The 19226-nt window shown below is 38.0% G+C and overlaps 2 protein-coding genes, 1 long non-coding RNA gene and 1 pseudogene across 17 annotated transcripts; 2 read left to right on the top strand and 2 right to left on the bottom strand.

The window, feature by feature from the left end:
- Positions 1 to 1122: 1122 nt before the first annotated feature.
- LOC103958325 (primary amine oxidase) lies at positions 1123 to 4265 on the bottom strand. The gene is given in 6 exon segments (XM_009370578.3): positions 1123 to 1548; positions 1645 to 2195; positions 2553 to 2666; positions 2891 to 3466; positions 3468 to 3665; positions 3667 to 4265. Coding segments are annotated over 6 exon segments (2184 nt in total). The 5' UTR covers positions 4201 to 4265; the 3' UTR covers positions 1123 to 1337.
- An 843-nt stretch (positions 4266 to 5108) lies between these two features.
- Positions 5109 to 12809, top strand: LOC103958361 (annotated as a pseudogene).
- Positions 6742 to 10262, bottom strand: LOC125477818. 15 transcript variants are annotated; one of them, XR_007258730.1, is made up of 5 exons: positions 10002 to 10262; positions 9243 to 9903; positions 8283 to 9150; positions 7929 to 7967; positions 6742 to 7778 (listed from the first exon to the last, which is right to left on the bottom strand). It is a non-coding gene; the product is annotated as an uncharacterized LOC125477818 (long non-coding RNA). The 15 variants fall into 15 exon arrangements; XR_007258735.1 differs by having other exon boundaries at positions 6742 to 8498; positions 8596 to 8698; positions 8793 to 9150; XR_007258736.1 differs by having other exon boundaries at positions 6742 to 8498; positions 8596 to 8642; positions 8793 to 9150.
- A 3071-nt stretch (positions 12810 to 15880) lies between the features above and the next one.
- On the top strand, positions 15881 to 16873 carry LOC103958323. Its single transcript, XM_009370577.3, has 2 exons — positions 15881 to 16257; positions 16362 to 16873. Exons 1-2 carry the CDS (start codon positions 16080 to 16082, stop codon positions 16604 to 16606), a joined length of 423 nt encoding a protein of 140 aa, XP_009368852.1. The 5' UTR covers positions 15881 to 16079; the 3' UTR covers positions 16607 to 16873.
- The last annotated feature ends 2353 nt before the right edge of the window (positions 16874 to 19226 follow it).

Here is a 19226-nt window from a genome sequence, read left to right as displayed (position 1 = left end):
TAAAAGTCTATGAATTCTACAAAAGTCGTATCACATAAAAAAGGTTGGAGCTCTACTCTTACAGAAGAATTTTCATGCAACAGTGATGTTGGTATATCTTAGTCGATCACGTACTACTTTATAATATATATTGTGTATATATAGGCATATCAATGTTGAATATAAGTTCCACGTTGGGGAGTTAAGAAAATAAAAAATGATATACAAGTTTATGACTTCCACCTTTAATAACATCAATACATTTTGTGATAAAATTCAACACCATAATATTAGTGTGGTTAGGAGTGGATTAAATGATTCGCCTCGTTGAATTTCTGACAAATCAATTGCATTATTAGAAAATATAAAACTTGAGATATATTTGGAAATTTAGAACTTGAGACCTTGTCCAAGTAGGTATATGATACCACTAGAAAAATCAAGTATGGAGGTAGGCATACATAGAAATGATGGTACCATTTAGACAACCCCAGGTCATCACCATCATGTTAACCTGCCGAAACAGCCGGTCTGTCCATTTTATTCCACCACGTCGCCACCCAAAGGCGGCATACTTCTCAGTTACGCAACAACAATGACAAAATGTAATGGATTATACATATTTGTTTCGTTTTCATGGATCTTTGACGAACTATAATTAGTGTAATTAAAGTGCTTTTAGAAATCTCTAAGGGTTGGTTTGGTATTGCTATACTTTGAAAAAAAGCTGCTTCTGCTGTGCTGTGTAAATAAGCAGCTGTGAAATAAAGCAGCAGAGTGTTTGGTAAACATTTTTGTAAAAGTGCTTTTGAAAAAAAAAGCAGTATTATAGTGTTTAGTAAACTTTTATGTAAAACAAATGTGAAAAAAAAAAACCGATTTTTCAAAGCTGGGTTTTGCAGCTTCTTGTTTTTGGCTTTTTTCACCCAAAATTGTGAAAAAAAACTAAAGCTGGATGTTTACCAAACACAAAAACAGCTCCCAGCTTTTATTCAAAATCACCTCAGTACCAAACCAAGCCTAAGTCATCAGATTTCACGAGTTCATTGTCACACAAGCTAAAGCTAATCAAATTGATAAACTTTTAGGCATATGTTCCACCACCATCACCACAAATTACATACTGGAATTGAACAATACATATACAATGCAAGATCATCCCACTAATTTCTTTTATTTTCGGGTCACGTCGCTTTTGTACGACTTGTAAGTTGTTACATACTTATATACATCAAAGCTAATTTCATAGAAAACCCCAAAGTAGGCACATATGGAGGAAACTTTCTATAAGAAACTCATTATAAATACATCTTTGAGGTTAAAGCAATGGATTTCATGTGGAATGCGCTCTACCTTAATTAAGCTGAAGCAGCAGCCGTGCAAACGGGTAGATCTGTGGCAACGTTAGGAGGAGTCCGAAGTATGGGGTTACTCTCAAAGAAATTGACAGGTTTGATATCGAAGCTAGATGACACAGTTGGCATTATAGGGAAGTCTTCTTGACAGGGTATGTGATGAAACCCTAATGTGTACCAAACCACAATGTCCTTGTTCTCGATTGGTCGGTCCCTACAGTATCAAAATAAATCGAATTGTATCAGCATTGTGTACATGTGATCAGTAAATTCAATGCAAATAAATGACCTAACAGTAGTATGTACGTACCTGTTAGACCACACGGCAAGAGTATCTTCGCCCGTGCTTTGGTCTACAAACAACCCACCAGCCCATTGTTCACTCCTATTGTATGGGGTAACCCAAATTTGATTGTTTGTAAAAGCACCTCTCTTTTGGGGAGGGTCGTCAAGATCAAGCAAGCTAGCAGCAGTGCCACCGGGAACCAACTTGTACCCTACAGGGTTTCCAACCCGTGTCTTTTTCGACGGGTTGATCACGTGGAATTCGGACGGGTCGTACAGTTTGAGCTTAATCTGTGCATCTTTCTCAGTTTTGGCAACGGTTTTAGTAGCTTTCAAGTAGCTTTTCCTGGGTGATTCAGTTGGGGAGTTAGACTGCCTTTGGAGATTCACCTTCATAAAGGAGTTATCTGAGCCGTCCACGTCCATATCAAGATGAAATGTGACATAATGATCGTGAATAACGCCAATAACGTTCTCCGACAAGAGGGTGCCATAGAGATTCTCTTGGCTAGATGAGACTTGGTTCATGTTCTCATAGGAGGTGCCCTTCACCATCAAAATGCCACTAAGTCCAACCTATATGTTTGTTGCACACACGTATTATATGTAGTATTAACAATCTTAAAATACAAAATATTATGGTGAATTTCCACAAAAATACAATAAATGAAAGGATTAGTCTCTCGGCCAATTCTATTTATTCAAGCTTGTAAGATTCATAAATAAATGACCACAATCAGAGATATTCATGCTTGTGAGACTCATAAAGTAGAAACAACCACAATCAATCAGGTGATACACCATGCACTATTAATCCTAATTACACTCTAAGAGAACATATATATATATATATATCAGGATTTTAATCAAACTCAAAAGGAAACATAAAATGCAAAAATGATTGTAATTATAGGAGAAGTAATCACCACTAACCTTAACTCTGATTAGTCCGTCTGTTTGGAACTCCCAGTCGATGATATAATCATAGTTAGCAACTGATGCTGCCATTCTAACTACCAATGTCACCTTTGGCCTCACTTCCCTAATCTGTCACAACGCATTATTTTTGTACTAATTATGTATTATCATCGCTAATGCTATTTACTTGCATAAAAATGATGCACTTGCTAAAAACATCATAATATACTAAATATTTTGCTTAATAGAAATGAAATTGCATGTATAGATGAGTCTTACTTAATTCTATTCAAAATATTAATAATGTAACATAAAACTAATAAATACGATACATGTAACGTTAAGTTCCTTACCTCCATGCCCGTTATCGGACACTCTGTGTGCCGCCACCCGATATCGCCCGTATAGCTCTCGAATATGCAAACCATGTTTGATCGGACGTATGGTTTTCCATCAGCTGCCGCAAACACAGCATCCATATAGTAGGCGTTACGCGGACAATCGTTAAGCGGCTCCAGAGGCATTGCCTGTAACCCGAACCCGTATTCACCGGCATCCATATAGGTCTTAAAGTACCACGCATCGGTGGGGTCCATGTAAGGCACAAACAACTCTGACGTAAACCCTTTGTACATCACATCCCTCAGCTCCCCGGTATCCGGGTCCCAGACTTTGGCACGGGATACGATGACGCCCGCCCTGGCGTCAGGCTTCAAGTGAAATTCCCAATTTGCCCATTTGACCAAATGATCATTTTCTACCGTAAAACTCGGCCCATCCGGCTGTTCTATAGATATGGGCTTGATCAGCTTTTTCACTTGATTGGGCCTTTGGGCTGAGTACCTATAATCTGTATTGGCGGCCTTTGGTATGGGGATGCTCCTGCCCTTATCCGAAATCTCCACCACTTGTTTGGTGTCCAAGTCAACTGAGAACAGTTAACCCTTCGATCGGACGCATGTAGAAGTTCACAGTATCTTTGGTGGAGTAGCACTGCACCTTAATCAACCTCCTGTTCTCGTCGGCCCCGCCGTACCACCCCGTGGAAAGCGGGAGACACCTCAGGTCCGCCAGATCGACCCCGCGCTCGACGATCGTACGGTTGAAATCAGCGTCCTTGAGGGGGCCTGAACGTGGCAGCGGTCAGCTCCTCCAGCGTCATCGTCGGGTAACCGTAGTGGGAGCCGGTCTCGTGAACGGTCACCTCGGACGTGGTCAGGTCAACGGTTAGCACGAGCGACTTGCTGTCGACACGTGCGACGATAGAAGCCTTTCTGGGGAAGAGAGGGTCGCCGTGCTTCCATCCGAGGACGAGGGACTTGTCGGGTTCCTGGAGCTCGACGGAGTGGAGCGCGTAGGCGGAGGTGGAGGTGAAGAGCGCGTGGGAGTTGAGGATGGTGCGGACGGCGTTGAGTTCTTGGATGGTGAGGGGGTCGAGAGGGTGGTGGGGGGTGTCGGAGCTGTGGTCTTTGAGGCGGCGCGTTGGGATAGGGGATTTGGATTGGATGCGGTTTTTGGAGGAGCACCAGGCGGAGTTTGTTGTGCAGTCGAGGAGGTCGGAGACGTAAGGCGGCGCGTAAGGGAGGTGGGACCAAGTGAAGAGGAGGACTAGGCCTATGCAGAGGGAAAGGAAGAAAAAACGCAGGAATCTCCGACCTTCCATGGATTCTGTGTTTCAGAGTTTGAGTGAGAGCGAGAGTGAGAGAGAGATCGTAAGTAATGACAAGCTAGCTTACAACTGGGTTGAAATAGAGGGCAGAGCTGGCTACAGGATAAGCGCCGATGACAAGAGGAATATTCCAAACAAAAAGATGAAAAATATTATAAGAATCAGAAGGACCAGGATCCTCTCCTAATATGATCCTCATGATCAAAGAATGTAGATCGTTGGATGAAAATTTAATGATTACAAACAGAATGCTTCTTTAAAGTTATAATAATTATGACTGTTAAATTTTCATCTAACGATCCACATCCCTTCGGATCCCCATTCTTAAATTAGGAGAGGATCCTGATCCGAATCAGAATATGCAAAAGTCGATTGTTGTGCATACCGATCACCCACGCACTTGTTCATATACTGCACGGTGACGTAACGTAGCCTTCTTGGCTATCACAACTTTATGAATTTTCGAGGGCTGAAATCATTAAAACTAAACATTGATAATTCATATTTATTATAAATTGATTATGTTATCAATAAAAAATTACATATCAATCAAATCTCATAAAGTTAGGATAATGTGTGTTTCTCTGACTTATTTATCTCCACTTATTATTAACGAACTTTTACCGTTTGAATGGTTAAAGAGTTACCCTTTATCAAAATGTTCATGTCCCTGAAAATTTCACCCCAAAAATCCCTCTTACTGGTTCCAAGTGTTATGAACCGCACCGATGCTGGGAAGACATTTTTAATGGCATTTCTAATGCAAAACACTTGATATACATAGCAGGTTGGTCTGTATGTACTAAAATCACATTAGTAAGGGACCCAAAGAGGCAATAGCGATTGAAACAAGCTGCTAGCTAGCCTGTGTTCGATTTGCGGATACAGTTCCAGAGATCGATATGGCGGCGAAACCAGTGCTACTGCATGGAGTTCTCCATGCAACCATCTACGAGGTTGACAGGCTCATGACTGGTGGTTGCTGCATTTTCTTCTGCAAGATATAAATCTCTTTGTCCTTCTTCTCTCTGAATTGTGTTGTTTATCATGTTATTTCAGTTTTTAATTTTTCCGTCTCAAAACTTGATGATCAAGTCTTTTTCCCTTAAACTTGTTTTGCTTTAGATTCATATATTATTATCTCTAACAATTCAATCATGATCCAAAATTTCTCATTATTTTCTTGCACAATAAATTATTATGGCGTATTCACCGTTAGTTTTATTTCCGCATGAGAGGTGATAGTAGCATATTTCAACGAATCATTTCTTCAAAAAGAAGAAGAGTATATATGAAAACACTTATTTGAAATATCACTTATCAAATTTGATTGTGGAATACAATTTTTTTTTTTGAAAAATTCTCCATGATATAATCAAACTTCCATGTTTGGCTGTGTGATTTCGTCCTGCAAAGTGGCTGCAACTACAGTAACATTTACTGTATCTGTATTCCAACTTTCAGGGGACCATCATCCTAATTACAAGACATTTTCAATCTTGATCTATGCCCATTCGCCATGGCATTATTGATTTTTAGGATAAATTATAATAATGCTACCTGATTTTGGACTCATATGATGCTTGACCACTTAAATTTCATTTTGCGACATTTTACTAACTAAACATTTGATTTCTGCTTAAAAAATTCGACGTTAGTTTCAGAGTATTGTTATCGACACTCTAAAAATGTCGTATGCATTTCTTTCTATTTGAATTTTATCTTGGTACTTTCACAATTTCAGACAACAAAAAAAAAAATCCTCAACGGGTTTGAGAAATCTAACTTCAGTAAATGTCATGATTCAATTTCATTGCAGTTTCTTGGAGAGTCAGTAGGGTTTGGGAAAGGTTCCAGACTCTATGCAACAATTGATTTGGAAAATGTAAGAGTCGGACGAACTAGACTGCTTGAAAACTCAACGAAAAATCCCCAGTGGTGTGAATCCTTTCATATTTACTGTGCACACATGACTTCAAATGTTGTTTTCTCCATTAAAGAAGACAATGCTTTCGAGGCCAAAGTGATCGGAAGGGCTCACATGCCGGCTGCAGAACTCCTCAACAGCGAAGTAGTAGATAGATGGGTTAAGATCATCTATCACAACAAACCTCTGCATGGACGTTCGAAAATTGACGTGAAGTTGCGTTTCTTTAACGTAAACCAGGAGTCGAATTGGTCTCGGGAATAAGAAGTCCTGAATTCCAAGGAGTTCCATACACATTTTTCGCTCAGAGGAATGGTTGCAGAGTTACCCTTTATCAAGATGCTCATGTCCCGGAAAAATTCACCCCAAAAATCCCTATTGCTGGTTCCAAGTGTTATGAACCGCACCGATGCTGGGAAGACATTTTTAATGGCATTTCTAATGCAAAACACTTGATATACCACTACAAAAATATGGACACTGCACACAATAGATTATCTGTGCCCTTTAGGCCAAAGAGCACCAACATATGTGCCCATAGACCAATAGTAACAGGGCAGCAACTAAGTTTCTATCTGTGCCCTCTATGGGCGTCACCTTTGATCAAAGAGCACAATAATGAATGCTGTGCTGAAAAGTGTAAGCACAAATAAAGGTCCATTTGTGCCCAGTTCTGACAAAGTTGTCAGATGACTGCTGCCACCCATGTTAGCACATTTATTGTTATTGTGCCCAATATGTCAACTATTTAACCAAAAAAAAAAAAAGAGAGAACGGAAAAAAAAACCGAAATCACCTACAAAATTAAAACAGCCCACAACCACAAGCAGCTTCAAGCCAAGTAATTCTTTCCTTGAGAACCTAGATAATTAGTAAACTAACATTACTAGCAAAAAAGATGTACAAAACAACAAAAGTTTGGACAATCATTTAGGTTAAGGTCAAAAGCAGTGATAAATCTCAAAGCTATGACATTAATTTCTAAGAAAGATAGCAAGTGTCGGCAAATACACAGAGAAACTACAGAGACCACTTGGAAAAAAAATATCATAAATGTTCAGAGATGCAGCACATACACTATTCACAGATCAAGCTTTAGATCAGTGCAGGTAGATGAATATACCTTTCTTTCCTCAGATCTATGAACTTTGAGATCTCCGCATAGAACCCAGTATTAACAGCCCCTGCTCTGATAGCCTCTGAAAAATGACCATGAGTAGGAAATATACCAAGCAGTAGAAGACATTATCATATTGGATATCGCTGAAAAGGATGGAGCTATAAATTTAGACTACCAAGACGCTCTTAAAACATCATTTACACAGAGCAACAAGAAATGAGTATGTAGTGGCTTCCAAATTTTCAAATTATGATTCTTTATCTCTATCTCATGAGCTGTTGTATATCCTTCCTCCCACAGATTAATTGGTGTAATTCTGCTACGTATACATGCACTTGTTTGTGATTGAAACATAAAGACTTATGCCTGAAACTTTAGTAACATTCTTATATGGATGGCAAGCAATCCTCACACAAATTAGGACATACAAATAGAATCCAAAGTCCCAACAATATAATTCTCACTCTTTCAAATGTGAAGAACTAAAGAAAGAAAGATGCAGAATATCTCAAAATATGCCATTTCCTACAACAAATAACAAACCCAAATTTAAAGAACTTAGGAGATTAGTAGTTAGTCTGGAGTTTAATTGATAGAACACATAAGTGTAATGGAAAAAAATTATAAACCTTGCGATGGGCATCAGAATTAACTATAAGTATAATCAAACTTTACCTTAATCTGAAAGCGCAAAGCTTTATATAATACCCAGACCTGTAAAGGAAAGTAATCTCAAACCACAGTAAGTACACATCAAGAAAAACCCAAACTTAGAAAGCTACAAAAAGGTCTACCCATGGGAATAAGAAAAAGAGATTTGGTACAACTATCAAGCCCCAAACCATTACTGTGGATGTTTACAAATTTAAAATGCAGCCCCTGTTCACTAATTAACACTCAAAATTTAATGTTTCGCATGTTCCGATTTAATGTAGTATCAAAAGGTAGTGCAATATCTTTAATTTGGCAACTCAACATAACAAAGTCAAATATAATTGAGGAAATAAAGATATGCAGAGATGTACTTACACAAAGAGCGGAGCAATTCGAGACCTGCACTTAGAGTCAAAACTCCTCTTCTTAGAATTAAGAATGTACAGCACCCAAAAAATCAATGACCTCAAAAATGTTAAACTACATATTCAGATTATAATAAAAGAAATCTGAAATCAGAACTGCAAAAACATAAACACTTAACCCATATTCCCTTCAAAGTTTTTTCAAATTTGTCTCAGATCCTGTTTCCTATAACACCACAAATATGCCAAATAAGTACTCTACTTAAAAATTAAAATCTCATAGAAATTTGAAATCAAAATTGCTCAAAACATAAACACTTAACTATATTCCTTATGAAAGTTTCTACAAATTTCTCTCAGATCCTGTTTCCTATGAACACCACAACCATGCCAATTGAGGAGATATGATATCAACATCCTTTCCATCTAATAATCAAATTAAACGACTGTACTAGAAGACGAGGCATTGAAAAAAAAAGCAACAACTAAATGCTCATAAGACAATGTTGTAAATTAGTACATTTATGCGTACACACGAGTATATATGACATTGAACCTCAATTTTCCGGGCGGCCATAACCGTATATGGATCGTATTAAATCAGCCGAATGCTTCTGGAGAAGACCATTGCCAAGTTCTTGAATCAGACCGCTCAGCATTTATACCAATGTTAGAGAGTCCTGTGAGTAGGAATACCTAACTATATCCCAATGCAACTTATACTTGTTAGATACCGCCCGAGGCTGCTCCATACACATGTCATGAAGCTACAAGATATGCGGATGTCCATCTTGTCCCACTCGAAGCCACAAATCATCGTCCCTACCTACGACTTCGCTTCTTTCGTATTTCAGAAGTATCCCAAACAAAATCTTTCCCTGCATCAGTAAAAAATTTGATCTGGTTTGGTTTGTGAATTAAAAAAATAATAATTAAATAAACATAACTTTCAAAAAACCATCAGGATTACCTTCGCTCTCCTACACGATGCTAGAGTAGCCAAAGAAAATACCAAGGAAACATACCATACTAAGAAGTAAATAAACCAGGCAAGAAATTGAAGTCAAACTGAGAAAGCAACTCCGCATTATAAGGAGCAAAGAAGCAGAACCCAACCCGATAAAGGATCGAAAACCTCTTACGACGTAATCCTGCCAATAAATCAACAACAGGATCAACAGCCTCCCTGTCCTGGCGCACTCACTGCACAGCATCGGCCAATGCCGCTCTACAAACATCCCGATTTCATCTCCACACCCACCGATTGCAGTTTGCGATCGTGAATAAATGTGTTTCTGTGACTGCAGCTATTTCCAAGCTTGTCTAGACAACCCTATATCCTCCATCACTACAAATATGAGCTTGTGAGTTCAGCCAGATTATAGTCGAATACAAACCCTGCTATCTATAATAATATCTTCGAAACTGAAATAGGTAAGAACCCAAACTCCGAGATGCTAAATCATCAATGAAGTCCATGGAACCGAGAGCAACCTAAATCCAAATCCGCTAAAATATCAAGCTGGAAAGGGGAAAAATCAGCTGAAATTCACGGGTTTGGAGTAAGGTAATAGGAATTTCGCCAAATCCTTTCCAAGAGTACTAGTTTGTCGCCCCCTTCGTACAAGAGCCTAGAAATTAAATAAGGCAAATAATTAAATTCAAAATGTCAAAAATTAAAAAAAATTAAACGAAAAAATTACCCGTCAACAAAAAGAAAAAAACTAACCCATCGCTCCCAGAGTGACCACGACTAAATCTCAGGTCAAGTATGCATGGTGTGCCATCGGCTAGTCAAGCAAGAACACACGAGTAGGCGGCCAGTCTAAGTGAGTAGATCTTGGATCGACTACGAGCAAACGGAGGTGAAGTTGATGATGGAAGCAGCGCCGAGACGTAGAAAGAAGGTCCATCGATTATTAGAGAAGTAAAGTCGAGATTTGTGACCAGGAAGTGAGATGCGGCGAGACCTCCTCGAAGGAGCCAAAGAAGAATCCAGAGTGAGAGAGAGAGATAAGGAAATAGGAAAAATTGGGAAAAAAGTAAAGTGAGGTTTGGTTGGATTGGGAAAGGGAGAGAGAGAGGAGAGGAGAACTGTTCTGCTCTATTGGCGTTTGAAGGGACACAAAGTCTTCATTTGTGTCCTTAATTTTGTACCCAAAGGCCATTTTTCTTGTAGTGACATAGCAGGTTGGTCTGTATGTACTAAAATCACATTAGTAAGGGACCCAAAGAGGCAAATCCCGGGAGGTGATTTGACCCTCGGAGAGTTTCTTAAGAAGGAGGCAGATGAAGGAGTGAAAGTCCTAATGCTTGTGTGGGATGACAGAACTTCAATGAAGTTGCTAAAGAGAGATGGAGTGATGGCTACTCATGATGAAGACACTGAAAGTTACTTCCACAACACAGCAGCTCATTGCGTGTTGTGTCCCCGAAACCCTGACAACGGGAATAGCATTGTCAAGGATTTACAGGTGTCCACCATGTTTACGCATCACCAGAAGATTGTCGTGGTGGACAGTGAATTGCCTAATGGAGGAGGGTTGGAAAAGAGGAGGATTGTGAGCTTCATTGGTGGCATTGATCTTTGTGATGGAAGATATGACACACCTTCACATCCCATTTTCAGGACTTTAGACACAACACACAAGAATGATCTCCATCAGCCTAATTTTGTGGGCGCTTCGATCACAAAAGGTGGTCCAAGGGAGCCTTGGCACGACATACATTGTCGATTGGAAGGGCCTATTGCATGGGACGTCTTATTCAATTTTGAGCAAAGGTGAAGGAAGCAAGGTGGGAAGGACTTGCTTGTTGAACTCAGAGAGCTTGATGACACATTTATACCACCATCTCCGGTTATGTCCCTCCAGACCATGATACATCGAATGTTCAGCTGTTTCGCTCCATCGATGGAGGAGCTGCATTTGGATTCCCTGACTCCCCCGAAGATGCTGCCAAGGCAGGCCTTGTCACCGGGAAAAATCACGTGATTGATCAAAGCATTCAGGATGCTTACATCAATGCCATTCGGTGCGCAAAGTCTTTTATCTGCATCGAAAATCAGTACTTTCTTGGAAGCTCTTTCGGATGGCATTCAGATTATGTTACCCTAAAAGTTGAGGAGGTTGGTGCTTTGCATCTGATCCCAAAGGAACTGTCACTAAAGATTGTTAGTAAGATTGAAGCCGGAGAAAGATTTTCAGTTTACATTGTGATGCCAATGTGGCCAGAGGGCATCCCGGAAAGCCAAACCGCTCAGGCAATGTTGCATTGGCAGAGGATGACGATGGACATGATGTATAGGGACATTGCTCAAACTCTCAAAGTCAAGGGGATTGAGGCAAACCCTAAGGATTATATGGCATTCTTTTGCCTTGGTAACCACGAGAAGAAGCTACCCGGAGAATATGAACCTCCGGAAAAACCAGAACATGGATCAGATTACAGTCGAGCACAACAAGCAAGGCAGGTTCATGATCTATGTTCATGCCAAGGTGATGATAGGTAAGCCAATCTTATATCACATTCTTCTTAATTAACTATTCTAACTTTTAATTTAACTTAAAGAAAACACACATTGAGAAAAGCTCACTTCTACTCAATTTTCTTCAGTTTTTCCTTTTTATTATTTCGAGTTTAGGTTCCAAACTTCATATTCGACCAAAATGTAATACTTGAAACCTGAAATCAAAGCTCCAAAGCGTGATTATGAACTCTAAATTATCAACTCTTTTTCAATAAACGGATCAAAGTAGAACAAAGTTGATAATAAGTGAGATTTTCTCGAAACATCCGTTCTTAAAGAAAAAGTGGACGTCCCTACAATAGAATCATGGATTTGTATGCAGGACAAACATATACTGATTCAAGTGTTTGAAATGCGTTGCATAATTTGCAGTTGATGATGAGTACATAATCATTGGGTCCGCAAACATCAACCAAAGATCAATGGATGGAGCCAGGGATTCGGAGATTGCCATGGGGGCCTACCAACCCTATCATCCATCCACCGGAAAGCCAGCCCGGGGACAAATTCATGGCCTCAGAATGTCATTGTGGTATGAACACTAGGGCCTGCTTAATGACATCTTTCTTGAACCACAAAATGTGGAATGCATAAGAAAGGTGAACCAAATTGCAGACCAGCGTTGGGACCTTTATTCATGTGACACATTGGATGGTGACTTGCCAGGGCATTTGCTTAGCTACCCCATTGCAGTTACTGAAAATGGAGAGGTCACAGAATTGCCCGGAACAGAATTTTTTCCGGACACCAAGGCTCGAATTCTCGGGTCGAAATCTGATTTGCTTCCTTCAGTCCTCACGACTTGGGAGTAAAATGGTTTCTTCTCATTTTACTATGCTAAATGCATTGTAAATATGTGTTAATATAATAAGAAGTTACCTTACACAATTACAAAAGAAAATTACCGTAGATCGGATAATTCGCTATGTTTTTATCACAATTATTATTTTCATTAGCTACATATGTGATTGCAACATAAATTTGATCAAATATAATTATCTAGTGGAAATTTTGATGCTTGTATTTTATCAAATTTCTCTCTCTTAGTCTCTTTCTTTCGCCCTCTTCCCCACCTACCTCCTCCTCATAAATTTGTCCTTGCGTTATATTTTTATTTTTGTTTTCCCTCTCAAATTTCCTTTTATTTTGGTTGAAGTTGCTTTAGTTTTCAACATCACTTCTTTTGTTGATAAGAAATTTCGAAGATATATAACGACTATTGGTTGTGATGAGTGAGACCATCTTCATGAACACCCATTCACATCTCTCCCTCTCAAAAACCCTATTGGAAAAAGAACATGAACATATTATCAACAACCATTTTTACAATTATTGGGATTTGATATTTGCCTTTGGCACCATTAACATCAACACTTTAAAGGTGTTGCCAAGAAGAAAAAACTTTTAACACTTTAAGGTAGTCCTTGGTTACTCTTATGGTTATAGTGTCACTTGATGAGTGAGATACTCACATGTATATTTCAAATCATAAATTGAAATAATATTGTATTAGACTTTTGACTTGTCTTAACTCCTATTCAAAAAAAATTTATAGTCCAATCATATATTGCATAACAGCTGTTTATAAGAATTTCTCACTAAATTAAAAGAAAAGTGACTCATATTCATTATCACGAAAGTATTTGAATCTTTATCCATCATCTATATTAGGTTAAATATGTTGCCCGTAATATCTTCTCATATCTTCCATTTTTTCTCCTCCTTTGAATCGCTGCCAATATAATCCAAGCCAGATATGCTTGTTCCTTATCTTACTCAAACTATAAAAATATAAAATAATTCCTAACCAGTTATGTTCTGCATAATGTTATTTATGTAGACTTCTTCTATCCCATATTCTAAAATTTGGCCAACATCCAACCACAATCCAAGGCCTTTTGCTTATTGGCTTTTGGGAACCTAACAAGCCACACATGTAACATTCTGACTGAGTAATGTTAACTGCTGAGGCATGCATGTGCTTGCTGCAAGCTTCCTGCATATTTTATTTATTAATTAATTAATTTTTCATCGAAGCTATGAGAAAAACTAACATCGCACGGATATTTTATTATTGTGGGTTTTTATGTCAATAATACACAAAAACACCATTATGTGATGTTTTATATAATTAATATAAAATATCATAATGATATTTTACTCATGCCATATAAATTACTCTCAAACTCAAAACTTTTAATACTCCATTGGCCCTCAGTCATTTTCCTATCTTCAACTAAATCTGACCATCAAGAACTCCAATATTTTGGCATGGAACGACCTGACATGTCATGCATGACAACGGCTGCGTATATCAAAGAGAAAGAGAAAGAAAAAAAAAAAAAAAAAAAAAAAAAACACAAACCTAATAATTGAGCCCCTTTATCTCAAGCTCCATTACATTCAAGAGTGCAATCCACCACTCTTCATCTCATCAAGGTCAAACAAATATTACCCGATTTCCCGCAGCATTTTGACCTGATTTACCACATGAAACTCATCAGTCACGATTCACAAAACAAGCCTCTTTTGGAAACAGCATCTTGATCGTTACGTCTTTTGTGTAGGTAGGAAACTCGAAGCTTTATGTGGTTAGGTATTGGTGTTAAGAGGGTGCATTGCACGCAGCTACCATTCCATATTAATCCTCGCATTGCCTAAGATTGTGAAAGTGACAAAAAGTAATGCTGTGGAAGAGTTAGTCCCCCTCCTTTCCCATTTTCCAAGCTAGCAATTGACGTCACCATGAAACTTTCTTCTTCATTTGGCATTGCCGTGCGGTGCACAAGCAAAAGTTACTTGCCGGACCACTCATCAGAGAGAGAGAGAGAGAGAGAGAGAGCGACAAAGAACCTATCCCCCCCAATAAAAAGACACATTCAATTATACATAGCAGATGTCGGTTAGACTAGTTTGTGAGAACAATGTGTTTGTCGTTTGGTATTTAAGTTTGCACTTTTTCCCGATAAATTATGGTACATCAAAAAATTGATGATCACGTTTAGAGCTGCTTCTAGAATCACTAAAATATTGCTAGCAAAAAAAAACTTAAATGGTTTTGGTAATGGCGAAGTTAGGAATTTTTTATCGGGTTGGCTAGCTTAAAAATTTACATTTTTATAAATAAAGAAACTTGATACCGTATTTTTCATATTATCAGCTAGCTTAAAAAAATTCACAAGGTGAGCCAAAAATTTTTGTAATTAAACAAATACTTGTTCAAATTCAAACAAATCCAAACTTGTACATGTACAAGATGCGATAAGAAAAAGGATGTATGAAAAAGAGATGGTTGGTAAACTGTATTATATAATTTTATATAGTTAAATCTAGAGAATTCGGATTAATGACTAAATATACGATGAACTACATTCGAAAATCAATCAAAATTACATGTAATATTTTATTTTTCACCGGAAGCTACCTAGACTACAGCCCACAGCAGCCCTTAACCTAGCTCTGCTAGTGGGTTTTGGGTCAAGCAATTCATGAAGAATCACCTTTGAAATATTTTTCTATGAAGCCCATTTATTTTTGGGTTTTTATCACAAAAAATAATGCTAGGTAGATTATCTTTTTAAATCAAATTTACAACTTATGTGTTGTGTTACCAATAAAAAATAACACACACTAGTCAACACTTAATTATCAAATCATCAACAACCACGTCATATGATTTACAAAATTTTATTTAAACAAATCGTCTCCATGGCATTAACATATTACAAATGGTCTTTTATGTTTTGATAAGTCATTAGTTTGATCTTTTATTTTATGCTTCAAACCAGAAATACATATAAATATTGTAATCAATCTCATAATTTAATATCGAACAAAAGTAATTATATGAAAGCAGTCCTAAACAAACCCGTCCTGTGAAAAAAAAGGAAATTCCACATTTATAAAAATGCCGACATTCACAAGTGAAAAAAGAAGACAAAAAAAATCAAAGAAAAAGAAAGAAAAACTCATGACCATTGACCAATGGCTGATTAAAGAAATTTAAAACAATAATCATATTCACATGTTGTTCTCCCACTGCAACCACCATAACTATTTATCTCCCCCTCGCCCCACTCCCCCCACCCCCCCCCCCCCCTCTTCTCTCTCTCCCTCTGCCCCCATTATATTATACCACGATTGATACTCCCACACTTGTCTCTCCCTCTTTCATCCAAACTCTACTTCTTTCTGCTTTCTGTTTCTTTTATCTGCCTCCAAATCCCAATTGGGTTTTCTGTTTCTTCCTACTTCTTGGTTTTCTTCCAGAAAAAGATCATGTCTTCAGTGCTGGGCTCTCAAGGGGTGGTTTTGGCCACCGCCATGGCGGTTTCCGGCACCGTCATCCTCCTCGCCCTCCGCCTCCAGAAGTCCCTACCCAATTCTCACGGATACCCAGTTGATCAAATTACCCATCAGTCCTCCCCTCAAATTCTACGATCCTGTATATCTTCTGGTATGCTTAACATTCAATCCTCTATTTTACTCTGTTTTCTGTGTTTCAAGGATAATTGGGTAATTTCATACATGTCTGACTTTCTTTTGCTGGTGAGTTTGAAGATGGAAAGAAGAGGAGGAAGAAGAACAAGAGGGTGCACTTTGCAGAGGACGTCGTGGATCCGATTGGAGACAATCAGGAGTTTAGACGGCAGCACCAGATAATTCCCACTGCTTTTTCCAAATCTCCAACTTCTTCTTCTGCAACTTCCCAGAAATACAGAGGATCAATGCCTGCAAACCGGGCGGCTCTGTACAATGGAATTCTCAGGGATCGTGGCGGTCACCGGTTGGCCTACTCCTACTGATTAATTCCCACATCTTTTCTGTATATTTTTGGGGTTGATTTTCTGTAAAGATCGAATCTTTCTTTTCTTTTTTTTCCTTTAATTTGTACAAATTCTGGTTTTTTTGTTTTGCTGATGAGAGGTTAAGTAGGTTGGAAGGAATATTCGGAATCGTATGCAGTGATGGGTCCCACAGGTTTTGGTTAGTTGCTGCCGTTTTATGTTTCTTCTTGTAACATGATTGGGTACATGGTGGAGTCCCTGTTAATACCAAAATATTTGTTGATATTTTACATAAGAGTTCTATTATGTTTCGATGTATAACATTGAACAAAATGAATGTTTTGACATCCAGTTAAAAATATTATAATATACCTTACGTCGACACATGCTAGAAAATCTCGAAAATTTGATTTTTAATTTTTTTGGGATTTTTCTAGGCAACTGAAAAATTTCAACAAAGACTTAGCCTTTTTGCATCGGTATCAAATATATAGCAACCAAGAGATGGAAAAGAAATAGTTGAATTACAAATAGTCTGGCAAGTTCCAACAATGATGATGACAAATTCAAGTGGTCATATTGCTACGTGTTAAAGGTTTTCTATCCCATGACTTGGATGGCTTCTAGATAACTAAGAAACCTTGACCTTAGGTAAAACCTTTCATCAGATGAACTACTACAAGAAAGAAGATAAATTCGACCGAAGACCTTAGAGGCTGTTACAAGACAGCTCGACTGGGAAGTAGTATATCTTATAAGAAAAAATTAGGTGTTATGATGACAGTGTGACTATGTGTGACATGGGTTGGTGGTTAGGACTTGAGAGAAGACTTTATTCATTCCTACTTACATGCTAAACATTTTCACACTTGGTGTAGAAAGTTGACTTCTTTTGTTGCTTAGTTTTTAATGAATTATTTATGCATACGTGATAATTCTTTATTTGCTAATGGAGAATCACAAGCGATTCTTTACACATACATACAATATTAGAGAGAGAAATCAAACTAATAACTTTAAGCGCAAAATAAACGATTTTAACCAAGTGAGCTGTAATTGTCTGCCCACAACTCTGGCAGGGGCTGACCGGAGCTCTCAATAATGTCTGTACGCATGCGAGAGTACATGCATAGTGTGAACACAGCCATGTGGCAGGATGCTTCCTCTGTCAATTTAACGAAGACTTTTGCGTATTTGACCTAATGAAACCTTGGATTGGAAGCAAAGCCAACTGTATGCGTAACTAAACAGAAAACATAAAATTATTGCCTGATCTTCATCTTAGCATAATTAATTGATTCCCAATCAACGTGGACATATAAATAAAATGTCATTAAGCCTGATTAGTTTGACCAGTTATGCTTTAACATGTTATATACTCGATTAATACTTCGTATATTAAAGCGTCATACGTTTTAACTTAAGCATTGTGTAAATTTTTCTTAAGAATACGCATGAATATAAAAACAGCAAAACCCTGTAGAGTAGGTTAATCAAGCAGGATGGGCAACTGAAGTTTTTTCCTTGTGTGGGGGCTCGCGGAGTGTGTCCCAGACCAGATGTAATATGTCCCCGTCCTTTTTCTACGTTTTTTAATATCTGATTTGTTTTAGTCTGTTATTAAATTACAATTTGCCACAAACTAGCTACTACATCTCAAATATCCAAAGTTTTCGTTACTGAACCTACTCATTCGAGTGTCACCAATGAAAATTGAAAACCCAAGGTATTAGGGTTTTGATTGGACAAGTCATTTGTCAAAAGCCTGCACTAATGCATGAGCCAATCCTACTTCACCATTGTAAAAGATAAAAAAAAATGCTAATATACGCAACGTAGTAACATTTTCGCTGTAGTCGGTTTCTCATTAATACGAGTCTTTTATATACGGCTCACATGCACCGTGACATCCTTTGTGTTTTGTTTGACTTGATGAATAATATTGAATCAATTTGGTTTGACTGAATTATACCTTAATTAATCCACTTCAAAAATTATAAATTGAAGGAATATATATGTACGTACCATTGATTCCTTCACGTGTACAACAAGAAATGGAGAATGGTCCCGGTTCAATTTTGGGACCAAGGTCAGTGGTAGGTCAAAAATGGAGATTCCGTGTGCAAATGAGCTAAATGTGAGTACAACGTATGGATCGAACAATAATTGGAAATAGAGTCGTAGATGTTTCGAATTAGACTGTATGTTGTAACAAGTTTCGTGAATATCTGTCAGTTCAATATTATCCAAATTAGAGCTCTTACATTTTTCACATCTCCAACACAATATATATTACATGCATAGTAGTGCTCAAACGTTAATTCCTTACTTGATTTGTCAGTTCACAATGTAATCTCATGATCTGAGGACCTAAAAATGGAAGTTCATAACATGGATCACATTTTTTTAGTAGTCAAACGAGTGATGAATGTTGTATTATCTTACTAATTGGTTAACGTTTTATGGTTATTAATTACATGATGCCATGTATAGTAGTTGTGATGATCATATGATAAAAGACATATAGTTAATGGTTCACTTGGATTGGATGAGCAAAGCCCCAATTATAGATTCCAACTTACTGATACAATTTTATCTTCAAAAGCGAGTCACGTGTTGATCACGTGCCAGTATTTGA

This window comes from the organism of the source record quoted next, unplaced genomic scaffold (genome assembly GCF_019419815.1).
Source record: "Pyrus x bretschneideri cultivar Hongxiangsu unplaced genomic scaffold, Pyrus_bretschneideri_v1 Contig1, whole genome shotgun sequence".
Taxonomy (NCBI): Eukaryota; Viridiplantae; Streptophyta; class Magnoliopsida; order Rosales; family Rosaceae; genus Pyrus; species Pyrus x bretschneideri.
This window is presented reverse-complemented; position numbering and strand designations above follow the sequence as displayed.

Coding starts and splice junctions, on each gene's coding strand:
- LOC103958323 (XM_009370577.3), top strand. CDS start 16,080: ATGTCTTCAGTGCTGGGCTCTCAAGGGGTGGTTTTGGCCACCGCCATG. Junction 16,258..16,361: donor ACGATCCTGTATATCTTCTG/GTATGCTTAACA, acceptor GTGAGTTTGAAG/ATGGAAAGAAGAGGAGGAAG.